Source organism: Thunnus maccoyii, chromosome 19 (genome assembly GCF_910596095.1).
Source record: "Thunnus maccoyii chromosome 19, fThuMac1.1, whole genome shotgun sequence".
In the NCBI taxonomy this organism is placed as follows: Eukaryota; Metazoa; Chordata; class Actinopteri; order Scombriformes; family Scombridae; genus Thunnus; species Thunnus maccoyii.
Window position 1 is genome coordinate 18,399,942 of NC_056551.1, and position 25,479 is coordinate 18,425,420.

The window sequence follows — 25,479 nt, forward strand, 5'->3', positions numbered from 1 at the left end:
GAGACTAGTTAGCTGGAAATAATGACATCATTTATTCCATGGAAAGCTAAAAAAAATCCTGACAATGATAAATTTTAGTTGCTTTGCAACACACAACCTCACACACCCCGAAAATTAGGCTTAAAAACACACACACACACACACACACACACACACACACACACACACACACACACACACACACACACACACACACACACACAAGACACATTCCTGCTCCACGCCCTCTCCATATTTAATTGGTCGGTGAGGAGCTTAGGGAAATTCACGAAGCACCTCATTGGTTAATTTAGTCAGCAATCACGCCTTGCTGGCACATGATTGGCTTAGCTGTTAGAAGGAAGTCAAGTGTCACAACCAACGTTTCGAGGAGGGGGGGTAAAGCTCGGAGTTGACAAAAGCGATTTGTCTCAGTCGAAACATTCTGGACACAGTTTTTTTTTTACATTTCCAAGTTGTGTCCTGGACGCTGGCGAGGATTACATTAAGTTATTTTGCAGTGAACCGAACACCTGTGCCGTGCCAACGACTCGGTGTCATCGTGGATTTGACCACCACCGCACCGCAGAGGAAAGTGGGACTTTATTGTTCAAGGCTAGCCAGCTAGCTTTGTCAGGCGGCTTGTTTTTGTGTGTAAAGCGTGGACCACAGGCTATATGGCTACGAATTACGAGCCAATATATGGACTTTCAGAAGATGAGGTAAGCTTTAATCCCAACAAAGCAGACAGCAGACACGAATAAGTGTCTCTAATAGGGGGGGCTGCAGCCAGACATAGCTAACGTCAACGTTAGCTGGTATTCAAGCTAACAAGCCCTCACCCACATTCCGTAGTAATGTTCAGGCAGCTGTCAATTTCCAGCCTTTAGTTTACCTACCTTAATTTCAGTAACTACTGCAATACTTTGCCGCCAGAGCCCCGATATTGCACCGTTCAACTCGACCGAGCAAACCTCTATTTGACGAATGAAAGACTTGTAGTTCGACTAACTAGTACCTTTAAAGTGCTATTTTGAAGCACAGATGTGCAGAGGAAAAATCGATTCGTTTATTGGGTAGAGGGTTGGATGGCATTACAAGCTTACCACCTCTTGTCAGTAATCAAATATGTTTGATGGTAAGCTGACCACTAAACCAGTTTGAAGACTGAAGCTGGGGGGGCATGTACGTTTTGCTGCATGCATGTTTTGCACTGGCCGATGAGATCGATATCCGTTTGTGCAGTGAACTCCGTGTCGCCTTTTGACACTCAGAGATGCATCAATAATGTAGTATGAAGAGATGCTATAGTGTAACTGAAACGTTGTTTTACATGACAGCACGGTCGTTACGAGTTAAACATGAGAGCATCGAGTGACTGACAAAACAATTTGCCAACCGAACAGCTGTCATATCAGCCAACTACATTACTAATGCAGTCAGGAATAGTAAAGCTGGAGATTTTTTTTTTAGTTGATCTGGGTGGATGACTTAAGATAATGTTTTTTTGGGGGGAGTTTTCAAGGGGAAATAGGGGTGTGACTGAGTGTTGAGGTTGTCCTCTGCTTTTATCAGTAGACTAAACTCACTGCAGAGAGAGATTTGCATGTGGCAACTGACGATGTGCAAATTGTTAGGTGTTTTACACAGTGTGTTATATTATTTAGAAGCCAATTTAGTGGATATACAGTATGTCTTCTTGGCAGATGCATGTTACAGTGAACTGGCCAATACCTAGATAGATATTCCAAAATCCATTAAATTTGAAATTCTGCCTGAATACTTAAAATGTTATGTCTGAGATCAGAGCATGAGATACACAGTCATATATTAATTCATGGGGTATGAGTAATCTAACTCAGACAGTGTTTGTGTTTGTTCTGCTGTCTTGACTAGGTCACGTTTTTCACTTTCATAAATTTGAGCTGCCCTGTCTCTCTGTCACTCATTAGTGGAGGGGAAGGCATGCCTATAACAACATTCCACACTACAACAAAGGGCACTTTGGAAAGGGTTGGCTAGTTTTCGGCTACCATTCAGCATATTACAGACTTAAAACCACACCAAGTAGTCCCCCCAAGTAAAAGTTTTAAGACAATTGTGGGCCTACATTCCATGAGACAATGTACTTCCTGTGACTATGAGGTAAACATTCAGTAATGTTACGCCCTCAGATCAAGGCCATGGCCCAAGGCAACAGCTGGGCTGGTCTGGACTCCTGCCCCAGTCACCTCCTTTTCTCTGTTCTCTTGCAGTTGTCATAACTAAAACAGACAGAATTTGTTGTCAGCCTTTATGTACAGTCGTATTAAACCTACCTACCAAGAAGCAATGTTTTGAAAATGAAAAATACGCAGAGACGTGTACATTATATGGATCATAAGACTCATAGATAATAGTCCACATTAGACTAGACATTTATTTTCTTGATTAATTGATTAATCAATTAATGGAAATGCTCATCACAATTTCCTAAAGCCCAAGTTGATGTCATCACATTGCTTGTTTGGTCTGACCAACACTGCAAAACCCGAAGATATTAAGTTTACTAATCAAATAAGACAAAAACAAGTAATGACTCCTCACAATTGAGAACCTGAATCTATGGAATATTTGGTATTTTTCCTTTAACAATTAATTGATGATCAGAATATTTGGTGGTTATTTTTCTGTCACTTAGTGTTTAAATTGAGCTTATTTTATGTCATCTGACGGGCCCTAGATGTTGGAGTCACTCTGGGCTGAAAGCTTTTTCTGATACAACTCGCATATCATATCTAGGTCAGGGTTATTGACTTAAAAAAAATAGGAGGTTTGTGCAGCCAGCAGCTTGAAATGTTTGAGGGGGTTTGATTGTGGGGTTATGAGATCATTTTTACGTGAGTTTGATGAAATGTCTTGATGCTTCATCTCTCCCTTCTGCAGCATGAGACGAGAGTGCTGCGGGTTAAGGTCATTGCAGGAATTGATTTGGCGAAGAAAGACATCATTGGAGCCAGGTGAGCATCAAAGCAGTTTTTTTTTAAGACAACACCAGAAGATGCTATTTTTTCATCAGAGGTCATGTCATATTATGAGAACGATGTGGAGGCCTGGGGTCTCATTTAGAACCGTTGCGTACGCACAAAACAGGGCTTGAAAGAGGCGTGCGCCACTTCCCACGCAAAACTTGTGATCTATAAAAACAAACTTGACGGGAGAATGTGCAAATCTGTACGTAAACTCTGACCAATGTGTGTAAACATTTTGGAGACAGGAGAAATTGGTGAAGCAGATGGTGAGGTGGTGAACTGAAGCCAGATTGTATAATGATTCCTCTTACACATTTAATTTCACTTCATATTAAATGTTAATTATAGATCCACTTTATCAATAACATTGAAACCAGCAGGATTATTTGTACTTGCACTTGTTGTGAGCCGTAACTGTTCCATAAGCACCTTTCAATTTGAAAAGATATAAGCCAACTCAAATGTTAAATAAGAGTCAGCTGAACATTTCATCAGCGCTGTCTCACCATCACATTCCCCACCCCCGGAGCTCAGAGGAGTGGGTCAGTTGTGGAGCAGCACGGCAGCTGCTGAAACGAATGATGTCATGATGTGGCAGGTGGCAGGATTCAGGAAAGTCTGGCTCGCTTTTCCCCGACATTAAGCGTGACTATACTGATTCCTTTTCACCTCAACCGCATTGACTTAACTGGTGAAATTATCACCATCGGTTGTAGAAATCCATGACCACATCAAACGTAACTCAAAAATGCAGATAAGAGCACTAATAGATCTTTAATAATATCTTCTAATACTGTACATGTATCACCAGTTATGATTTTAGTTTCCACACACTCTGCCCTCTCCAGTCACCTCACTGGCACATCTTCACCACCTGCACTCATATATGGACTGTGTAAATTAGAGAAACACCTGTATGCTGGAGTTTGGCGTAAATATAAATGAATACAGTGTTTATTGTGTTTTTAAATATTGAGCGTGTGGTATAAAAACTACTTAAAATTGGTTAACTAGGAACTGGCCTGCTGCAGGGTGTCCGGTAAGAATTAACCAGAGATGTCTGACTTTACGATGCACAGTAATGTTTATTGAAGTTGTATATGGTTGTTTTGGGTTACACACTTAACTTCATGAAGTCTGAAAATGGGGAAATAAAACATTAATCTAAAGTCTGTTCACAGCTGTTGCTGTCCTTCCTCTGCAGCTGCCCGAGTGCAAGTGACAAGTACACGTACTGTTGGTCAGGTGTCAAGACAGAGAGACTGATTGATGCGGCGAAAGAAACACATGCACATCAATATTTATGAATACTTTTGCACTGACCATTTATTTTTGAATGTGGGTGTGTAGAGGGCTGGATATGAGGCTGATCCACATGCGTACATTTCCAGGTGGGCTGTGATTTATAAAGGGATAAATGCGTGCATTCGTGTGTACGCACGATTTTATAAATCCGATTTTTTTTTTTTTCACACACCAATTTCGACTTGTGTGCACATGTGAACTTTTAGTATGGATCTACGCACTGTTTTATAAATGAGAGTCCTGGTCAGTGCATCTGCTGTTGACACAGGCAGCTTGATTCAGGTGCGCTGCTGCTGCCTCTGACATGGCGCCTTTTTTAATATTTTAATATTTTGGCTGGTGTTTGGGACTCTAAAGCTCAATACAACACGTCTTGTCATTTTTGTAACAGTTCCATTTTGTTATATACCATATTTAAGCTACATAAGACACTTCAGTCAACACTAATTATTTGTCAGGGACATTTATATGAGAAAAGCAAACATACAGTACCAGTTAAAAGTTTGGACATTCTCATTGGACTTTCTCATTCAAGTGAATGGGAAGGTGTGTCCGAACGTTTGACTCATACTGTAAGACCAATTACAGAAACTTAAGCTACGGTATTGCGTATATGCTCTTTGATTTCGAGGGTCTCCTTCAATCTGTCCATTCAGCTTCGGACAGCACAGTGTTGTGAACTTTCACTGCATTCCTTCTACTTAAAAACAAAGACCTTGAACTCCCCAAGTGTTAATCAATGATTACCTACCTGCCTCTGCTATCCTACTCATAACCTACCTCTATTACAGTTTTTCTAGATAAAAGCGTTTGACTAATAATTATACACACCACATGTGTTCCCACATGTGAGAAGACACAAATTAACTGCTTAAACTTTTGAGAGTCTTTGAAGCATTTTGTTTATCAAATGGCCTTTGTCTCATGTTTTCTGACCCACTATTATCACACCTTTTATATGACATTGCATAATATCCCTCTCTGGAAGTGTGTTTAGTGTGTTGAGGTTATAGTTTTATTTACCTACCTCTCTGTACTTGCAGTGCAAGAACAGTGTGATCAATTAATAATACACTGAGTGATCATCAGACATTGCTAATCAGTTAATGTTTTGTTCATCTGCTAAATGTGAACATTCTTATGAACTTGCTCCTTCTTAGTCCAGGCAAAATGCATCATTCTGTGAGTAAAAGGCTTAATTTTAGGGTTATTACCATTATATTTTTAATGGGTTTAAATTAAATGTCTGGCCCCTGTAGCAAATGTATGTATTTGCTACAGTTTGAATATCCAACCATCCTTTCTGCTGCACATTTGTTTTACCCACAGGAAGGCTGCAGTTCTTGAAAACATTGCCACACTGGTACTATGCTATTTTAAATATCAAGTTAGATACACAGGAAGATAGTGATACTAATTCTATTGTTCAAAAATAAGATTGTATCTAGGGATACATATGTCAGTTAGTGTCTACAGTTGCTTTTTTTTGCATTCATTCCCACAATACACTCCCTTGAAAGCAGATTATTAGAAGGCTGAGTCACTTCTTTGGCCCACAAAGGTGCAAATAAATATCCAGATAGGTCTGTACATGAAAATGTAACACAAATGCATACAGCACTTTTCCAGTAATGCAATCCTTAGAAGTGCTCAGAACATGCTGCCCCACTGGAGGTTGCACATTACCATTATTTAACTGCCTTCTCCTCATAAATAAGTTGTGCTGGTAGACAACAAACACAAGAAGGTCTAGATGAATAGTCTAGATGAGACAATGCCCATTTGGGGCAAAGCTTTACTCACACAATCAGAATTCAATTATTTGATCCCGGGAACAGTTATGGAAAAAAACTGCAATATTTAAATGCGGTTGGTATTTGGCTGAAATCTCTGTATGACGAGCGTAAGCCTCATCTAGATTAGAACACTGTTTCTACTGTTGTTAATAGTGATGCATTGTGTCTGAGCTGTGAGAAAGATGACATTGTCAGAGAAAGAGCCTGGCATGTTTAGCACTGTGTGAATGCTACTCACATGCCAGAGAGTGCATGTGTTAGCATCCTGATGCCCTGCTGGCAGGACAGCTCAGCCTGGCTCAGGAGAAAACTGAACTGTAATGAAGAAACACTGAATGAGGTCTCGATGTGTGGCTAGCTACCACAGGAGACAGGGCTGAGTTGGCAGTCTGTCATCTCATAAGATGCTCAAACAGTGCTGGCTTGTTCTTTTCTTCTTTTTGCTCCAAACCTGTTCCTGTATCTGCTGTATTCTGTCATACGGCTACTTTTGTTCTATTGTGCTTTTTGAAGACTAAATGAAAGACTGTGAGGTTTTGTTTTCGTTTTTCTTGTGAGGTGTTGATAGAAACTGGAGGAACTCACATGCAATCAAACAACAAGCGGACGGAGCTACCATATTTGACCCATGTTAGGTCGGCCCATGTTAGCTTTCATCTGCCAGTGTTGACCTGAAGTAGCCTGTCTGTCTCCCTCGGCAGGACTTTTGTTGATAGAGGGAAGTAGACAAGGAGGACTCTCAGTGCGGCCGACATACAGTAGGCCCATTGTTTTTGTTTAGACACAGCACATCACAGAACCACACAAACACACAATTAGAGACTGTGGGGTTCCTGGAGATGTTAATTAGCAATCAAGTAGCAGCAGTTTTTCTTTACGTCTGTAGCTTATTTTTTTTTTAAATATTTCCCATCCTTTCTGCCCTCTTCCTTTCCTCACTCTCAACTGTTTCCCTTGCTGCTCTCAGACTGGCAGACCAAATCAAATTTTGGCTATATATCTATATTCTGATTGAATCTCTTATATCAAGTCTGGATGGAAACTGATTATGGCAAATGAGATTTAAAACACATTTATTGATGGTTTGAAATGCGATTCTAATGGATTTTCTAAACCTTTGTGTTAAATCTACCCACTGCAATCAAAATGTCATTTACTACACAGGAAATGCAACACAACACTAATGTCTCACCCAGAGCATGGGAAGAAGAAGGATTTTAACATTGTTGTGTTGCTGTGAAGAATAAGATGATGTGTTTGTATTCTTCATGTAGACTGCAGCTTGTTATTTTACTTCCACACTGCAGAAAAGTTATGTTATGTATGTTTACATTGACTGAAGTTATTTAAGGATACACAGTACAGTTGCAGGGAATTGCACCATAAGCATTATGGTGAATTTATTAAAGTCAGAGTCAAAGTTGCTCCAAAAAATACACTAAATTCTCTGTGTAATGCATACATGATATGAAACTACCTCACATCTCGTCTAACGTTTAAATCTTGTAACTATAGTACACGATCCAGTAACTACGTAACCGTAGACGTCTCATATGTTTGCACTAGTCTTGGCAGAACCAGTTTCAGATACTGTGCACATTGTTAAATGGAATGAACTGCAAACAGGGTGAGTCTCTCATACCCTTTGTAGATTTTAAAGCTTTATTATCTGATGTTTTTTATGACTCTTGTAACGGTTTTTATTAATTATTTATTGATTGTGACTGCCTGGCCTTAATTGCGTTGTTTCTATTTGCTGATTGCGTGCTTGTCTGAATGTTGAACCCAAAGATATTTAGTTTACTATCATAAAGAAACCAGAAAATATGAGAAGCTAGAATCAGAGAAAATGACCCAAAACGAATCCATTACCAAAATAGTTGACAGTTAACTTAATAGTTGGCAACTAATCGATTAATCGACTGATCATAAATAATATAATATATGCCTAATATAATCTAATGAGACCATATTTATGAAACAGAGATCAGACATGGACATCGAGGTCTCTAGATGTCCATGTCTCATGTTGTATTTAGATCTCAGCAAGAGTTAAACACCATCACTTATCCTGGAGTTTCACATCCACTTAGCTTCACCGAAGTACTTGAGCACAATCTGCTCTCAGCGGTAATCTCACTTCCCTCATCCATACAGTAGCAGTCACTCGACTGATAGTAAATGTGTCTGTTGCGTACTATGAAAGGGGCATAAAATACGAGCACAATACAGAATCATGAGTAAAGACAGCACAGCCACCATGTTTGTTTTTGTTGACATGGCCACCTTTCCACATTCTGCCTGCTTTTTGCTGTATCCACATAATAACAGAGATGTGTCGATGTAAAAGTTGTAATCACAACAAGTAATAAATAACTTTTAAAACTGATTTTGTTATCCAGGTTTGTTTGTAATGTGAAAACCTAGGACTTAAATGAAGTTTTTCATCAACATGAGGTTTTGGAAAGGTTATAGGCTACCTGACACTGTACCTTGTGTTGCTTGCTGGGACTGAGATCAGAAGAGTAATTTGCCTGCCCAGTGAATAGTGGAGCTTTGCATCTCTATCTAGACCTCGCTGGAGATTTCCACACTGTCAGCACCTTCAAATAAACCATTTGGCGGTTTTTAAATAGCACAGTCATATAAACTCCGCTTACTATTTGTGCTGCTCACCTCAAAACATTTCCGCAGTTTCTATTTTTAGCGCTCTGTGTTGTCAATAACACATTATAGCCTTATCTTACAGTACCCAAATGCAAGCAGTTTTTATCTGAAGGGTTGTTTGTGGTAGACTCAGGTTTCAGGTCTTAATGCAAACAGTGTGTTTGAATGTAGCCTGAGCAATACAGGCGCTGACACCTGCGGCCACAGATAATGTGATGTTACATTGGAAATTGGACTAACTTAAGTAAGGCACAGGTATGGCTTAGGTAGGCAACTTGGAACCAGTGCAGGAATGGCGTACTCCGCCACCACCGATTTAAAAACTACTATAAGTACTGAATGTAAATACATTGAAATGCTATTGCAGAATAAAATGCCAGCCATGAATAATATGGGAAAAATGAGATCAATTTCATGAAAGTCTTATAACTGGCTACTGGCTTGGTCAGATTCTTGTCAACTCTGTCAAATTGAGTTATTCTTTAGTTAGATATTTCCTGATTCAAACCATAATTTTGTTTGTTTAAAATATTGAATTATTTTCAACTAGAAAAATATTGTTTTGGTATGGATACTGAAATCTGTGTGTCGTATTAACGTCAAAGCATCAAAGAAAATGTAACCATCTTGAAATATTATTGGGTACATAATCATAATATTGCAGAGAGCTGATTTGCACCTGTGAATTTCAAAGTGAGTACTGTGAAAAGCTCAAGATCACTTTTTACCACTGATGGTTTTTATTCCTCTGTTTTGTCTGTTTCTACAGCGATCCTTACGTCAAGCTTTCCCTCTATGTTGCGGATGAAAACAGAGAGCTTGCCTTAGTCCAAACAAAAACCATTAAAAAGGTAAGTCTTGAAGTAGAAAGCGGCTTTCAGGCATCCATCTGTAGCATTCTTCTGCTCTTTCATCTGTCCTTCAAGGACCTTTGGCACAGACAGACCTAATAAACTCTAATATGTTTGGTCCTTATCAGATTGGCTACTCCTGTCCCAGTAATCTCCTCCCCCACCTGCACCAGTCATTTACTGTACAGCCACTTAAATTTGGCTTTGTTCCCTCCCCTTTTCAATCGCAGATTTAAGACATCCTCATCCTCCTAAATCCCAACACTGCCACTTTCTCAAATTAAGGCAATCATATCATCCTGAGAAAGGAAAACCACAAGAAGGCACCAGAAGGCAGAGCTTCCTTTATCCTTCCTTTTCTATTCAGGAGCATCTATTTGAGTCTAGAGGGAGACATTGGCCAAACTCTTTTACCCCAGTGGCCTATTTAGGGGAGGAAATATATTCACAGCAGGGGGAGCTATTACTTGCTATTAGTGTAAACTTCATTCAGAAGAAATCTTGATTTTAAACTGGGCTGTGATTTTGAAACAAAATGCCCATATCCATTGCTTGTGGAATGCTCTGGGGTATAAAGTGAAGTCTAAAGATTTCTGCACTACATGCTTTTCACTGCCCGAGGCTAAGATTTGCGGAAATGCATAATATGCAGGGATGAAACTGTTTGCTTCAAACTCTATCATGTAGCCTGCTGATGTCTACTTTGCCAAGCAGCCTCATATTTCTTTGTCTCTTTTCCTGTTAAGGTTAAGGTTAGCTTGCTGCCAGCCAACCCTCTGCTGGAGTCAGGCAGCTCAGGCCTCCATGCAGGCAGACATACTGTATGCTGCCAGTGGCCATGCTTGCCTTATAGGTTATAAATAGCTGACAATGCACTGCTATGTGGAGCAGAAAAAGAAGCATCACTGCTCTGCTCTTCTGTGGGCTTTATATGTCTTAAAATGGGGCTCCCTTGATGGCATCTTTTGTTATTGAAGCTAAGAGTTTGCCTCATGGCAAGAAGACATGAAAAATGATGGCAAATATGACAAAAAAAAGTAAAATCAGTTAGGCTACTAGAAGTTGCCTTCATCTAATTTTGTAATGACACATACTAAGTGTTGATATTTGGTGTAGCATGTTGAGTATTTTCATTATTTGATCAAGGAGAGTTTTATAGACTTTAGTGTTAAATTGGCTGTTTGTCAAAGGGCAGCAGGTTCATTTGTTATTTGTGACTCAGCATTTGTTTTAACTGAGATGATATTTATCGCTGCCATAAAATGTTGTAAAGTGTTTATTAATCAGAGAGACTTGTGACATTAAGGCTTCATTGACATTCTAGTGTTTAAGTCATTTCAATCACCAAAGGAATTTTAATGAGAAGTGTCACATAGTTCTCAGACCAATAAAATATCAAATGTGTGAGGTAGACTGAGAGAGAGTCTCATGCTCAGCTGATCCATCCAGAAAGTGGGTGAGAATCCTCATGGTTGTTTATCTAGGGACTAATGACAATCACTGGGACGCTTTGTTAGCTATAAACTTCCTCTAACAACATAAAAGAATCATTGACGCACAAGAAACACACAAGCCTCATTTTTTCTCTTCTCTCACCCTGAGTTTGATAGATTTCATCCATCTGTTCTGTTTTCTGTGTAAACTAACGATGGTGTTCACTTTGCTTCAATGCATTATTTATTAGTCTAACCATATCTACACTTTTATGTTTCAGACCCTCAATCCCAAATGGAACGAGGAATTCTACTTCAGAGTGAGTTCAGATTTTATTACTATTTGTGTGCTTTATTTAAGTGCCAGATTCCCTTTCTTCCCTGTATCCTCCTCCACGACGGTCTGTTATTGCACTTGTTTACTTTAGAGTGGTAGTGTTAGAGTTGTTAATCTTTGGTTGCAGTTCAATTGAGAACTGAGTCCCACCTCCTTCACCACTGCAATCAAACTGACCATATTAGACTTTACAAGCTTGGCCACATGCGTATGATAACTCCCTACTTGTTATTTATAAAAAAAATTACAGTGTAGTCAAGATTGTCCACTTTCTGGTCACAGTAGTTGGGAATTATTGTGACCCAATGGCAAACAGGCAGTTACCTAAAAAGTGTGTGTAAGCATGTACACCTGCATTAACTTTGTATGCCACATAACCACTGGATGACTGCTTTAACATCTCCCCTGTCATTTTGTCGCCAACACAGGTGTGTCCGCAGAATCACAGGCTACTCTTCGAGGTGTTTGATGAAAACAGATTGGTAAGATTCACACTTCATAACCTCTTACCCTCCACTCCCTCTGTTGCACAAATTACTTTGAATTTTAGTCTGTTATGTTTTGACAGCTTTTACCAGCAAGTCGATTTATTGAGTTCTGCCCACCATAATACTTATGGCTCCTTTAATTCATGTAATGTGTTTCTCCTTTAAATTATTTATAAATTGTATCATCCTGATAACATCTCACCCCACTTCCCATTGTGATAATTGGGTTTCCAGTACTACTTTCTTCTATGTTTTTGTTTCAATTGTACCAGTAAAACATAATGTGTCACCAAATATAATGTGATGATTGCTGCGTACCATTTATTGCATTCTCACTCAGTGTCCTGGAACTGATTTCATTGTATAGACTTTATCTGCACTGCACTTCTGTGTCTTTACAATTTTCTTCCTATGAACTCTCTGATGCATTGCCAGATTTGATACCACGGGATTTCAGCTGTAGGCTCTGGCAAAATAATTCATGCAAAAGAAATGCAATGTTGCACAAGAGGAAAAGTGGGCAGAGGCATTGCTGCAGCTTGTTTATCTGCTAGCTCCATTGCTCTGCTACACGACTGTAGTACATTAACAACTCCTACATTCCTCTTACGTCAAATCTCTCAGATTCCCCCCGCAGATGAGAACACTAGTTTCCTTGATTTGTAAAATTTAGCCCGTTGGTAGGCCTTCAGTTGCCATGACAACTATATTAAATTTCTGGTCGGCACAATGTCAAGTGTTGCAGCAATTAAAAACAGCACAAGTAGGTCTTGATAATTAATTCACTAATTGACACTCATGTTTAAAGGTTCCTTCACCTTGGCAAAGCATCCTCACAGGAGTGAATAGTTGGAAGTGTTTGTTGACGTGAGAGAGAAATTGTTCTGTGGAAGAAGTGAGGAGCTTAGATCTGCAGTGATATTTGTTTCTTATGGTTTCTCAGTAACTTGAAGGTCTGGATGTTCAGTTTGATGTTCGATAAAACAAACAGCAGATGCAGCCCAACACAGTATTGTATATTCTTGGCTGGATAAGGCACATTCTGTCCGGGTCTCACAGGTTCAGGTCTACTGCTTTTGTACTTGGAGGATCGTCATTGTGGGTGGTCGAAAGATTTGAGCTTGGATCGTGTCTTTTTGTAATTTTCTGTAGATGATTTGAACTCATTCAATTACTTTAATGTGCATGTTTTATGCAGTGCACTGATATAATCAGTGCGTATATGTGTGTGTGTGTGTGCACGTTCTACATCCTCACTGTAGAGGGGAATTGCTGGCATGCAGCCTGCCACAAAAAGAGCAGTACAGTGGTAGCTCTCTGTTGCTGTATAGAAGAGTGTTACTCAAGAAAGCACAGCACAGGCAGCCTTAAGCCCAGTCCTCTCCTTATATGTCTGAGGAGGCGCTCTTCTGTCTATCTCTAGGTGCATGCCAAGTCAATTCATCCACCACTGGCCAATATTTCTTTGAAGGGGCTGCTTGTTCTCTTGCGTCCATTAGTTAATGGTTTATTTGTCAGATCGGATGAAAGGTTTGGCTCAGCTTTGTGCTATAGCCGTTACAATAGATGTGGTTTGATTAGGTGTACTTATAGATACACTTGTTACACTGACTCAACTAATGTGCCTACAGAATATAAGAGAACTATATAGGAAGACTGACATTTAAACATAGAATATAAAGAGGCTGAATAGATCTACAATACAGAGTAGAACTTTGTTTGAAGCAGACGCGTTATGTCATTTGTCAAGCTGGGCTTGCTGCCATTGGACCACACGTTGGCATTTTGTTTCTTTTATACAGAACATTCTTCATAACATTTCACACACACACATTTATTGACTGTGCCTAACACTGTAGGCAGTGTGTCATCACTAAGTGTTACTGGTTGCCAAGCCACGATTTCTTCTTGCACCACAGTCTTTTCCTTTTTGGCTCTTTCTCTCTCCAGTCAATATCGCCTGTCTCCCTGACGCCCTCTCGTCCACAACGCAGAAGAAGAAATTCTTTTGTTTGTGTCATCTTCCTTTATCTCTATCTGTCATCAGTGGCTTGGCTGTCAGCTTGTTGCAGCTTGCTTTTTGACGCCAATAAGGTGACGCACTTTGGACTAAACCATAAGCGCCCGTCCTGATTTTGCCAAGTGGTTGTTGTCCTGAGACCAACATTTTGTATGATGTCATCACAGAGAGCCCTGCTCTCTCTGATGCCTGCAATATATATATATATATATATATATATATATATATATATATATATATATATATATAAATAAATATATATAAAAAAATCTGATTTATTTATTGTTATGATGATATTAAAATGCATATTTGCTTTTCACATTAGCATTTTGCCACCATGAAAGTAAGCTAACATTAGCTTACAGTTTGCCAGGTTGCTACCAGCCAAAACTGATGAGCATTGCTATATATATTTGACTCAAATTGAAACAATCTGAAAGTAATATTTAGATGTTGATATTTTACAGCGTGTGATGACATCACAAACGCTGATTGGCTGAGGCAGTTGTTGTCCCAGGGCTATCATACAAAAATGTCGATCCCAGGACAACAAGTGCTTGGCAAAATCAGGACGTGCCGGTCGAAGCAGTCACGCTTGGATCAAGGCAGCCACTTTTGGACCCTATACTGTGCTCTCTCTGAAAGGCCAAATTATCATAAGGGCTTTGTCACCTCTGTGTATGAAAGCGGACAACCTCCCCACTAACTCTGGCCTCAAGGCAAAGTAGCCTAGACCCCCATTTTCACATGCTGATATGCTGGTGAATCACTTTACTGTATAGCAGTGTAAAGCATTGTCTCATTAATGTACAGTATGTCGCTTAGATGTCTGTCTCGGTTTTACCTCATACTGTGTCCAATTAGTATATTACAAGTGCTTAAGCATCATAATTTGCTTTATTTCAACATCACAGACTAGCATCACAGCTGAGTTGTATCTTGAGTGGTTTTGGGATGCAAACAGAGAGTGGCCCATAAAACCAGCAGACATTTAAGTGTTTGGCTGTGTACTGAAGAAGACGCCGTATGTCTATTCTCTTTGAAGAATACTTGGATATCTTTTCCCAGAGAGGACTGTGCTCTTTGTGTTATCAAAGCTGCTATCTGTCAGATATTCTGCTCCTTTCTCTGCCACTGCCTTTTTTTTTCTGGTCCATTTTTAGCAACAACTTCCTCATGCTTCTTTTTTTTCTGTTTCCGAGCCACAAGAAGTAACACGGTTCAATTCATCCTCCAGATTTGTTGATGAATTTAGCATCTTTAGTGGGAGTATTGGCTCCGAGTAGTGTTAGTGGGTCATTAAGCAAAGACGTCTTCGCTTCATGTTGTGGCCGGTGTCTCTGTTTGTCTCTAGAGGGTATGGATGTTGAATTGTGTGTTTGTATACAACAGATTAATGGCTCTGTTCCTACCTTCCTCTCCTGGGGGTGATGGCGGGATGCAGATCAGATCAGAGGAAGGAGGGTCATACTTACCAGTGATGTTTTCAGAGAAGTGACTTAAAATATCTTTTAATAATAAAGACAGAAGTGAAACTCAGCTGCACTAAGTCAGATAGCAGTTTCAGGTGAAGGAATGAAGTGGTAGTTAATGTCACAATTAAGAGATAAGTTATCGGGGTTAAAAACTACCAAACTATGTGGAGTTAAGAGCAAAGACAGTGATGTGAAGTATGGAGGAAGGGAAATGGACAGGTGTTGGAAAGAGTCATGTAAATGGAGGGAGGGATGGGCAGTTGTGAGTAGGATGTGTTTGGGGGCCCAGTTGGCACTTGAGGGCAGCATTGGGTGGTAACAGGAGGTGGTGGGGCCATTTGTAGTCACATGACTGACAGGCAACCCACTGTCACCTCGGAAACCAGGAGCGCCGGCCGCTCTTATCCAATCATGTCAGGAATGCTGGCCATCACTCGGCTCAGGCTATTTCTGATGTCTGTCGCTAGTGCTTAGTAGTGCTAAGAGTCTGGCAGGGATCCTTCTTCTTTATTTTGTTTCTCCCCCTCCCCCTTTCTCTCTTTAGCCTTCACTCTTCCACTCCTGAGTGCGTAGTGTAAAGTTGTCAGCTCTCTTGCAGTGGCTGTTTAGTTTTTGTGGTGTGACTTTTTTTCCTCTGTGCAGTTTACTGTGGGAAGGAAAGTTGTGGAAGAGACTCAGAGAGGGGTGGGGGGTGGGGGGGGATGAGAGGCGAGAGAGAGTGTGGAAGAAAAAAAAGGGGCTCAGTCATCTAGCCAGCCAAAGGAGAGAAGTGGGCGACACTAGGAGAGTGAGACGAGAGCCAGAGGAGAGAACCAAACCAGTCAGAGAGAAAGTGAGAGGGAACGGGAGCTGTGGGACGTGAGGTGAAAATGGCACAACGTCTGCGTTTATACTTTGGCTCTGGCCGCAGTAACACAGCCCCGGAGATACTGGAAGGAGACTCAGAGGAGCAGCAGGGAGACAATGATGTGGTCACAGCACTCCGTATGCGGCCACCTCCGATATCGAGGCCTATTCAGGGGCCAGCTCAGCAGCACGTCCCACCTTTTGCTTTGCGCTTGGACCCTTCGCTTAAACGGAGTTCCTCCATGTTCATACCCCAGCTTGCTGCCTACGCTGAACCACGGCCCACCAAGAGTTCCTCCATGCACATTTCCCTCCAGCGCTCCAATGGATCAAGTAATGGAGATTCCAGTGGCCACGCTGATGATGTCCCACCACCCTGTTATACTCCTCCAGGACCTGCGCCTGCCTACACAGAACCACAAATCCAAGCCGACGTTCCACGACATCCACCTCCTCCATACTACAGCCCAGATTCTTTAAACTCTCAAACAGAGCTGAACCTGCCCAAGCGCAGGGTGTTTAGTATTGGTTCCAATGGCCATACTATGTATAGCAGAGGCCAACCTGGTATCAGTGTTGGGGGTATTTGTATCCAGAGGAACTCTCAAGACGGATCTGACATCCAGCATTTCAGAATCCTCCCTTACGGTGGTACTGGCTGGTCTGTCCAGCAGCAGAGCCTGGACCAGAGCTCTGGTGCTAACGGAGGAACACAGAGAGTAGTGTTTCAGCTCCAGCAAAATCAGAACCAGGATCAGAACCAGGGCAGGCAACAGGCTGCTGCATCCCAGGAAGAATGCACCAATGTCGGATTTGCCAACTCCAGCGGTAGCCGAATGGTGCATTACCCCAGAATCCGACTGGGGAGAAGCTCGTCTCATCAGAGGCTTTTGCTTGGAAATCAAGATAGCCCAACTATAGAGGAGAACCACATTGATATGGAAACACAGAGAATGGAAGCAAGCAACAGATCGAACGGCTGTACTTTTAAAATCAGTGGGGATACCCCTAGAAGACAGCCTCATTTCAAGATTTATTTTACTCCGGGCGGAGGTGGAGATCAGGATGTGAGCCATGGCAGTGATTCGACAAGGAATAATCCCAAGGTAAAGATTATAGGAAAAGCTTAGTAGGACTGTTATCCTTTTGTCAAAAAAAAGTTTTTTTTAATGGAAAAAGATTGAAGATTTAAGGTTTTCCAAGGACTGTGGAAATTTGCAAGATTATAAAGACACACACAAGATTTGTAGTGTTGTAGTTTTAATGGTGGAGAAGTTAATTTGAGACTGAATAGTAAACAATTGCAACTAACAGTGAATGGGTCTTCTCTTTCATATGACATTTAGTTGAATACATGATAGCTTGTGTTGTACAGCCAGAGGATGGGGAAGTATTTAGTAGGTGCATGGACGTAACAAATGAGAATCAGAGTGAAATTTATACTCTGTAATATGGGATGTATTTAGTGTTTCATATATAATTTGTGAAGTTGCTAGAATTTCACTCATTTCACTCACTGAATTTAGCCCTGATGAGAAGTGATCCGTATGGTGCAGGAAGAGGGTGGTGACATTCTGGGAAGTGAAAGCACAGACAGGATTGCTGAGCTAAATCACACACACACACACACACACACACACACACACACACACACTGGCTTTCTTTCACTTCATGACCACAGGCATTTGAAATTTTACACACATAAGCCAATTCAGTCACGAAAGGAAAACAGGAACAGGCTCCTGGATGAATGGATAATTTCTCCCTCTGCACTTGTTGCCTTCTGTTTCACAGAAATGTGACACTAAAGTTTGGTTATACCCATAACTGCAGCCAGTGCTCTTTGAGAGTTGGCTGTTTCTATCTTTAGTCTGTTTCGAGCGTGGTTGTTGATTTTGAGAGCGGGCAGGCGGCATGTCTTCTTTGGCTCTAGGCTGGTATGGATCTGTATCCTAGCAGCTGCTCCGTGAGTGATTAAGCGCTAAGATGTCGTTACAGCCCAAATGACGATCAAGAAGTTGAACAAGCTGTCCGTATCAGTAGTTTCCCGAAAGGCTGAATTCTTTTGATGTTGCTGTCTGTTCTCCTTTTCATGCGAAGCTCAAACTTTGAAAGCAGAACAGATCTAAAGGTTTCATTTTAATAAACAGTGCGTCACATTACCTAATTCATCGCTCCTAAGCTTCTGCTTAAATCAATTTAGATATTGGACTTTTCAGCAGCAGTATGTTATGTAGCCCTTTTTTTTTCTCTTAATAAACTGAAACTCATGTTGCTGATGAAAGTAATATATAATAGATATTTAAAATCTTTGACTATATAAGGATTAATCTCTGTAGTTTCTCATGAAGTGTGTGCTGCCAGGAGTCTGGAGTGATTATATAAAACTGAAACATTTGCCTGTCTAAATCTTTTTAATTTATACAACCTGGACATTTAATCTGCTATACCAGTTGTTCCCAGTGGTTGTGACCTCTGAAAATGAAGCAATGTATATTTACAACCTCTTGTCACAAGTTGTATGTATCCATGTTGTGACCAGTTAGCCAAACAGTATTTTTTTTCCCCTCTCAGGTTGATTTTTGAAGGTTAGAGCAGCAAAAAAAAAAAGTATTTTGTGTTGCAGAAATGTATTTATTCTGCTTTCCTATCGTGTTCATCATCTCATGACCCCCTTTGAATTTTCTTGCGACACCTCGGAGGTGATAATGAATCATACTTAATACAAAACCAAATTACGTGACATCATTGTGTAATTATCTGCTCCAATAAGATGCATTTTGTTATAGTGTGCCTCAGTGCCCCAGGTTTCATCTCTGACTCTAAAACTCCTGCATGAGGATGGTGCTATGCTATGTTTTCATCACATGAATAACATTTTTGATAAACCACTTCCTCCACAAAGGTATCCACACTAGGCTAAGCATTGCTACCATTTAACCCACATGTGATAAATGTAAGCTTTTGTAAAATATCTCTTTGGTTTTGTCATTCAGAGTCAGAGTGAGGGACTTGGGGATTGGCTTGCTAATATTTGCTGTTACCCACTAATGCATCTACAATCCTAACTTATTTTTAGTTGTATTTTTGACAGCACTTAGTGCCCACTTGAATGTATTTTACACACCATCCCCTTTCCCTTTTTTTAAGATGTGGTATTGTGTTACCCCAGGGCATCCCGTTTCTCATGCAACAAGGAAATCCTCATATAGACCATAATGACAGGTCTTCCCCAACTGGTAGTCTGGAGTTGGAGTGCCCTGCATGGGACACTATGCACGTGTGCTTTTGTGTGTGTGTATGTGTGTGTGTGTGTGTGTATGTGTGCCAGCTAGACTAGCTGCAGACAGCTATGCCACTGTGCCGTGCCCTCGTTACAGCCCTGCCTAGACCCCCCCCCCCCCCCCCTCATCCCCCCTCCCCTCAGTTGCCATTCACAAAGAGCTCTTGCAGGCCACCGGGCTTGCTATATTTACCTGAGAGGGGATTGTGGATGGATGGCGGGGGACGCTGTCTTTATTTTGGTCCAGTAGCATGTGAGAGGGATTCAGATTAGTATTGTTGTGAAGGGGTTTTCTCTGTCAGCTCTGACCTCTCAGAGTTGCATGGCATTGTAATTCAGTTGTGTCAACACAGAGACTGTTGAGTAGGTGAGACAGCCTTTTCACACCTCAGTGCCAGCCTGGACGTGTTCCAGGTAACCCTATATCATAAACTCTCGATCTGTTACTACTTCTTCATGCAGCTACAGTAGCGTTTCTAATTCTTATGACTGTTTGCTCATGAAGGGTTGGTCCATCCAAACGACCCAAATCTCAAATCAAGTTACTTCTTGTGGTATATAGCCATGCTGATAGTTTTGTTTCTTTTTGGTCCAGGTTTTAAGATGTTTCTCGGATTTCTACGCCTCAGTACTGTGGAGTTCAGTGAAATTTGTTTGTTGCTCTCACAGAAACGAAAAATATTTCTTCCATAAACAAAGTCCTGGTTTCTGTGGAAAACCCACAGAACACAGTTTTCATTAGAACTTGAAATGAAATAGTCCCTAAGAGTAACGGATGTTGGTTCTGGAAAGACATGTTGCTCTGTTGTTTTCTTTTAAAATGCAGTGTGTGCCACAAATTAAATTGTACTTGCCTCCTTTTGTTTTGGGGTTGCAACAGAAATCACAGATATGCAGTGTTTCCTGTGAAACAAGAGATTTGCTGTGGGGGCAATGCGAACCGGGTTGGGGGGTACTTCCCGGCCTGCTGGAATCGGGCTTCCCGGGTGAGTCACTAAGGCTTTGGATTATGCCTCCCATACACGAGAGGACTTTTGAAAAGACTTAAAAGACTTAAGTCTGACGCCCTCTCACATATAAAGACAATGTGTCATTAGTCACTGAGTTTAGTCACAGACTGTAAGATTTTGCAAAGACTGGGGATCTTGCAGGGTCACTATTTGCAAGACTACAACTAGTTTTGTTTTGAGATTATTTCCCATCCTGGTCCTGGTGGAAATTTACAAGAAGAAAAACTGTTGAACAATAGAACAGAAACAGAGGCTGATTTTGGCCACAGCTGCCCTTTTGTGTGCAGTGGTTTGTTCTGAAAAACAAAAAGAAAATGAATTAATTAATTCAGTTATAACTGAAAAACAAAAGCTGTGAAGAGAAGCGACACCACACGCTGATGTTCCTGTTATTAACAACTTTTTTTTTCTTTTTTTACAAATAATCTTTTTTGGGGGGTCAGCGTTTTTCAAAACATGTAGCCTTCACTTGAAAAAAGCCTTAAATTTCCAGGTTTTCCAGGATGTGTAGGGAAAAACAAGGTATTTTTATAACATTGAAACAGCTACACAGATTAAACAGCTAGCCACAGAAACCACCATGAACCATTAACTATTAGAACAGAGCACTTTCAGCTGCTAGATGTTGGAGTATTACTGTTTGGAAACCCTGCAAACTGCATGAAATAAAGTAAAAACAGCAGCAGCCTGGTTAATTATACAAAGGCAGAAAGTCACAGATTTAACTCCTCCAACTGGCCTGAAAACGTGTGAAAAACCAGCAAGTAACAGCGTGGACACACAGCAGCTGACAGAAAGAGGAGGTCATATTATACAGAGAAATATTAGCTTTTTATCTGGACGAATAAATGTTAATGTGACTCATAAAAAGCGAAGCTACAGGGCAACAAGAATGCTGAGCTTTCATCAAGCACATCAGGTTTAATTAGGAAGGTAGTTTAATAAACACGCACGCAAAGGGCAAACATTTACTGCATGCTGCCGTTAGAAACTGAGTGCAATTAGCTGATAATGAGCCTGATCAGCCACTGTCAGTAATACAAACGCACACACATATAATATTGAATAATATACAAATTATCGCTTTGAATTAAACTGAAGCTCCCTGCCCTCTCTGGGGAAAATATTAATGTTACACCAAACTCCCTTTAAGAAATATGACATATTGACAATTCCTCGTGTGTCGGCAATAACGCATAACTCTAGAAACACAAGATAAAAGGTGTCATATGTCGACAGTCTTCTTGTCAATTCAGCATCAATATAACCCATAAAGATTAACCGTATTTGCGCACAAACTTTACATTTTGGCTTTTTTTTTTTCGCTACCAGCCTCTGTTGGTTAGCTGTGCTATGCTTTTCACTAAAATACATGCTGATTGGTGGATCAGATACATGCCAAATTAAACACCGACTCATAACACTGTTAATTCATCATCTATCGTGTGTGTGTTGGCGGTATTTGAGGAGTTATTAAACAAGTTTTATTATATTGGAACGTCAAGACGAGAAAAACATTGACTTAAGACAGCTAGGACTGAGTTTTACGACCACCTTACAGATGATTCATTGCGGAACTTTTTTTTTTTTTTTTTTTTTTTGCCACGGCGGCCCACAAAATGTTACCAGCGGAAACACCGAGACGGATATTAAAAACCCCAACTGTCTCCACAGCTAAATGCAATTTAAGTGTTTTGTTTTTGGGGTGGACTGACCTTTTAAGTGTTTATTCTGTAACTCTTTTCTAGCTCTACAGCACTTCATCTGCCACAGGCCTCGTTCACCTTTCGTCTCTCCTCCTTCTCTTGGTCATTCGTGGCACCCTCCCTCTCTGAGTGTAACCTGGCCCTGGGAGGCAGCTGCAGGCTCAACTGTGACCCTTAGATGACTCTGCAATTATATCCCACTGCATACACATACCCGCAGCTTAAAATGCTTGTTACGGTTAAGGATAGAAAAAAAAAATGGCCTTGTCTCCCAAGAGCACATGTGTCACATAGGATACTGCCATTACTACTGGCTGTTTCATAGGTTACAAGCTACAGGTCTCAGCCATTATTGTTAAACGTTGAAGCATAGTAGCAAATGAGGTCAAGAATAAATGCTCATAGTGATCAGTACTGAGAGTCTTGGCTGGTTTGTGAATTCTTTGCAACACTAGGTGTAATTATACATTTTATTTATAGAGCGCTTTTCAAAACAAAGTCTTTCACAACTTCACATTGAAGTTACAGATCAACACATGTGAAAGAGTGTAATACGACACCGTGCTGCGGTCTGGGCTGCTTCTGTTGCTCCCTCCTAGTTCAGATAAAGCTTACGTTTCACTGTTTTGAATTAGTTGGGAGTTATGCATTCAGTAAATGAATTGTCTGGTCAGTTTAGGAAATGAAAACAGATACTGCGGTAAATTATAAAGTAGTGGCTCCAGGTTTCCAAGAAGAAATAGTTTAAACTCTGTGTGTGTGTGTGTGTGTGTGTGTGTGCTTGAATGTAGGTGGGTGGATGTGTGTGTGTGTGTGAGAGAAAGTACACATGTATTCACAAGGGTCTGTTTACGTGCCTGTGCATTAATAACTCACAGTTTTTATGTGACTCATTTGTAACCTTTCACCATTGAATTCCAGGTCTGTTAACTGTGGTGGGAGTCCAGTGCACTCGCTCCCTGCACTGCTTATTCTTTTTCCTTCTGATGATCAAAATAAGCAATTGTGGTATCTGTACACCTTGACTTTAGATCAGTGTGAAATATTGGTACTAAGCTAGTGGTTTTATTTTTTTGTCACACATTTCAGCACATTAAAAAGTTCTCTGCTGATGACATTTAAATGTCCTTTTATTGTAGATTAAAACCTGAAGAATAATTGAACATCTTCCTGTGCAGTAGATTGCAGGATCACTCTTTTTTTTGGGGAGGGTAGGTTCTTATTACTTTGTTTTTATTGTTGACCCATTTTCAACACATTTAAGTCTCCTACAACCCACAGGTGAGTCACATGTCAGGCTGAGAAACACTCACTGCCTGTTAAACCAGTGTCTACAAACAGACATTATTGTTAGTTAATCCCTGTTGTCTAAATGAGTTGTATCCCACACACAGGCCTCTACCAAGAATGGGCTTTTCCATCTCGGACAGGTAATCATCGCCCCCACTGGGGGCTGCTGCTGTGCAGCTCAATCATCCGTCAATCTCCCCCTTTTCCTCTCAGTCTGCATTAATTACGGCAAAAGGATGGACAAATCTACGGGTCTCTTTAATTTGAAACACAAACCTTCCCTGGTTCTTTCCTGTTGTCACATCAATCCTCCTCTTCCTGTGTCTGGCTGAACGTGGCTTCTATCTGGTAGCAGTGGATGTTATTTTTCCTTGCTGGGTTCACGGGTTCTTTTCCTATGAAGTGATACCAAAGGCCTGTCCATAAACCCTGAGCTTTTTGCTTGGACACCTGTAGAGATCTGTGCTGATTCGTAGTGAAGATAAAAGCACTGTCACCGCATTAGTCACATCAAATTAGCAAATGTGATATGATCATTTTAGTAAAATGTATCAGAAATTGCTGAAACATGATTAACTATTTTGCAACCATCTGAGATTTTCAGATCACCACAGGTGTCCATAAAAAAGACTAGAGGTTATTTCTGGATGGAGCTGTCCATGAAATGAAAATCTGTCTCTTTCTCTCTGTTTATGACAAACACAAAATGCTGGCAGGTCCTCTGGTGCACTAGATAATTGACCTCAACATTGTGGTTTACCCCTCTTTTCCCCTGCTGGAAATTTCTCCCCAGACACATTCAAAAACCTGTTATTTCTAAAATTAAGCTGCTGAATGTGACCTTTTTGTTTTTCTTCCCTAGACCAGAGATGATTTCCTGGGACAAGTTGATGTTCCTCTCAGTCATTTGCCGGTGAGTTATGTACATCTGTGTCTGTGTGTGTGTGTGTGTGTGTGTGTGTGTGTGTGTGGCCAGTTTGACAGTTAAAACCGTTTTGAATACTCAGCTGTTTTTTATCTTCAATTTTGCTCTGCCTGATTAACCTATGTGAAGGTCAGACAAAAAGTGTGTTTGTGTGTGTGTGTCAGTCTTGAGTGTGAGAAAATGCTAGCCACACAAGTAGTGTCTTGTGATCAAACAGCTGAGCCCTCCGAGGGCTGTCTACAATATAAACAGAGGTGAGTGTCCTGAGGGCGGGCTACCCTCAGAACTAATGGAAAAAGCCATACCAGTCAAATGCACATATTCACAGGTACACTCGCTTGGAAACTGTTGACTTCTGTGAAATAACAGATTTAAAAAACAACAACATACAGAACCAGTGTGTGCTGCTTGGGAATATTTATGATATAGATTTGATGTAAATGAACAGGACCTGAAGCTCATTCTGAAGCAGCAGCTCCTTCGTTCAGTTGGAAACTGTGGTTGTGGCTCTTTGAAGTTCTGTCTAAGTTGTGAACCTTAAAAGCTTATCAGTAAAAGGTGCGAGGGTTAATTATTAATGTCCTGTTTGGCTCCCATAGGCCCAGAGAATTAGTAGCAGATAAAAGCTGCAGCTGAGTCATCTCGAGAGGTGAAGTGAGTGGACAGGGTAGAGGATGTTGTGTCCTGATGCAGCAAATGCTGAAAATCTTATTTTAGTCATTAAACAAATTGACAGAGCTTGAATAAGCTATTCATTTGCTCTTGTAGATGGTGTGATGTGTGTTTTGTGCATGACTACAGTCTTATTCACAGTTACTGGACATTACTTTAGTCATCAGCTTATTCTACGTTTCTCGTAGCTACTGTTCTTTTACTTTTTATGAATCAGGTCAGCAATTCTGACTCATCTCAAGCAATCTAGTAGCCAAACACAGTTTCATGAACCTGATGCTGATGTACCAGTTATAAAACCTAATAGCAATTCTTAATATCTAAGATCTCAAGGACAGTTTGGCTCCAGCAACTTCATCATGTCTTAATTTTTTTTTTTTTTTTT

At 40.6% G+C, this 25,479-nt stretch overlaps 1 protein-coding gene across 4 annotated transcripts in view; it reads left to right on the plus strand.

The window, feature by feature from the left end:
* The first annotated feature begins 352 nt into the window (after positions 1–352).
* The window catches only part of nedd4l (NEDD4 like E3 ubiquitin protein ligase), a 52,487-nt gene continuing 27,360 nt past the window's right edge, over positions 353–25,479 (plus strand). For 2 of the 4 annotated variants that reach the window (XM_042394598.1, XM_042394599.1), the window contains exons 1-6: positions 353–701; positions 2,905–2,978; positions 9,528–9,609; positions 11,324–11,362; positions 11,808–11,861; positions 24,360–24,410. In XM_042394598.1, coding sequence (XP_042250532.1) covers positions 657–701; positions 2,905–2,978; positions 9,528–9,609; positions 11,324–11,362; positions 11,808–11,861; positions 24,360–24,410 — 345 coding nt within the window. In that variant the 5' untranslated portion in view covers positions 353–656. Of the gene's footprint in view, positions 702–2,904; positions 2,979–9,527; positions 9,610–11,323; positions 11,363–11,807; positions 11,862–16,096; positions 17,315–23,601; positions 23,638–24,359; positions 24,411–25,479 lie in introns of those variants that run through there. The other 2 variants (XM_042394597.1, XM_042394596.1) reach the window with 2 other exon arrangements.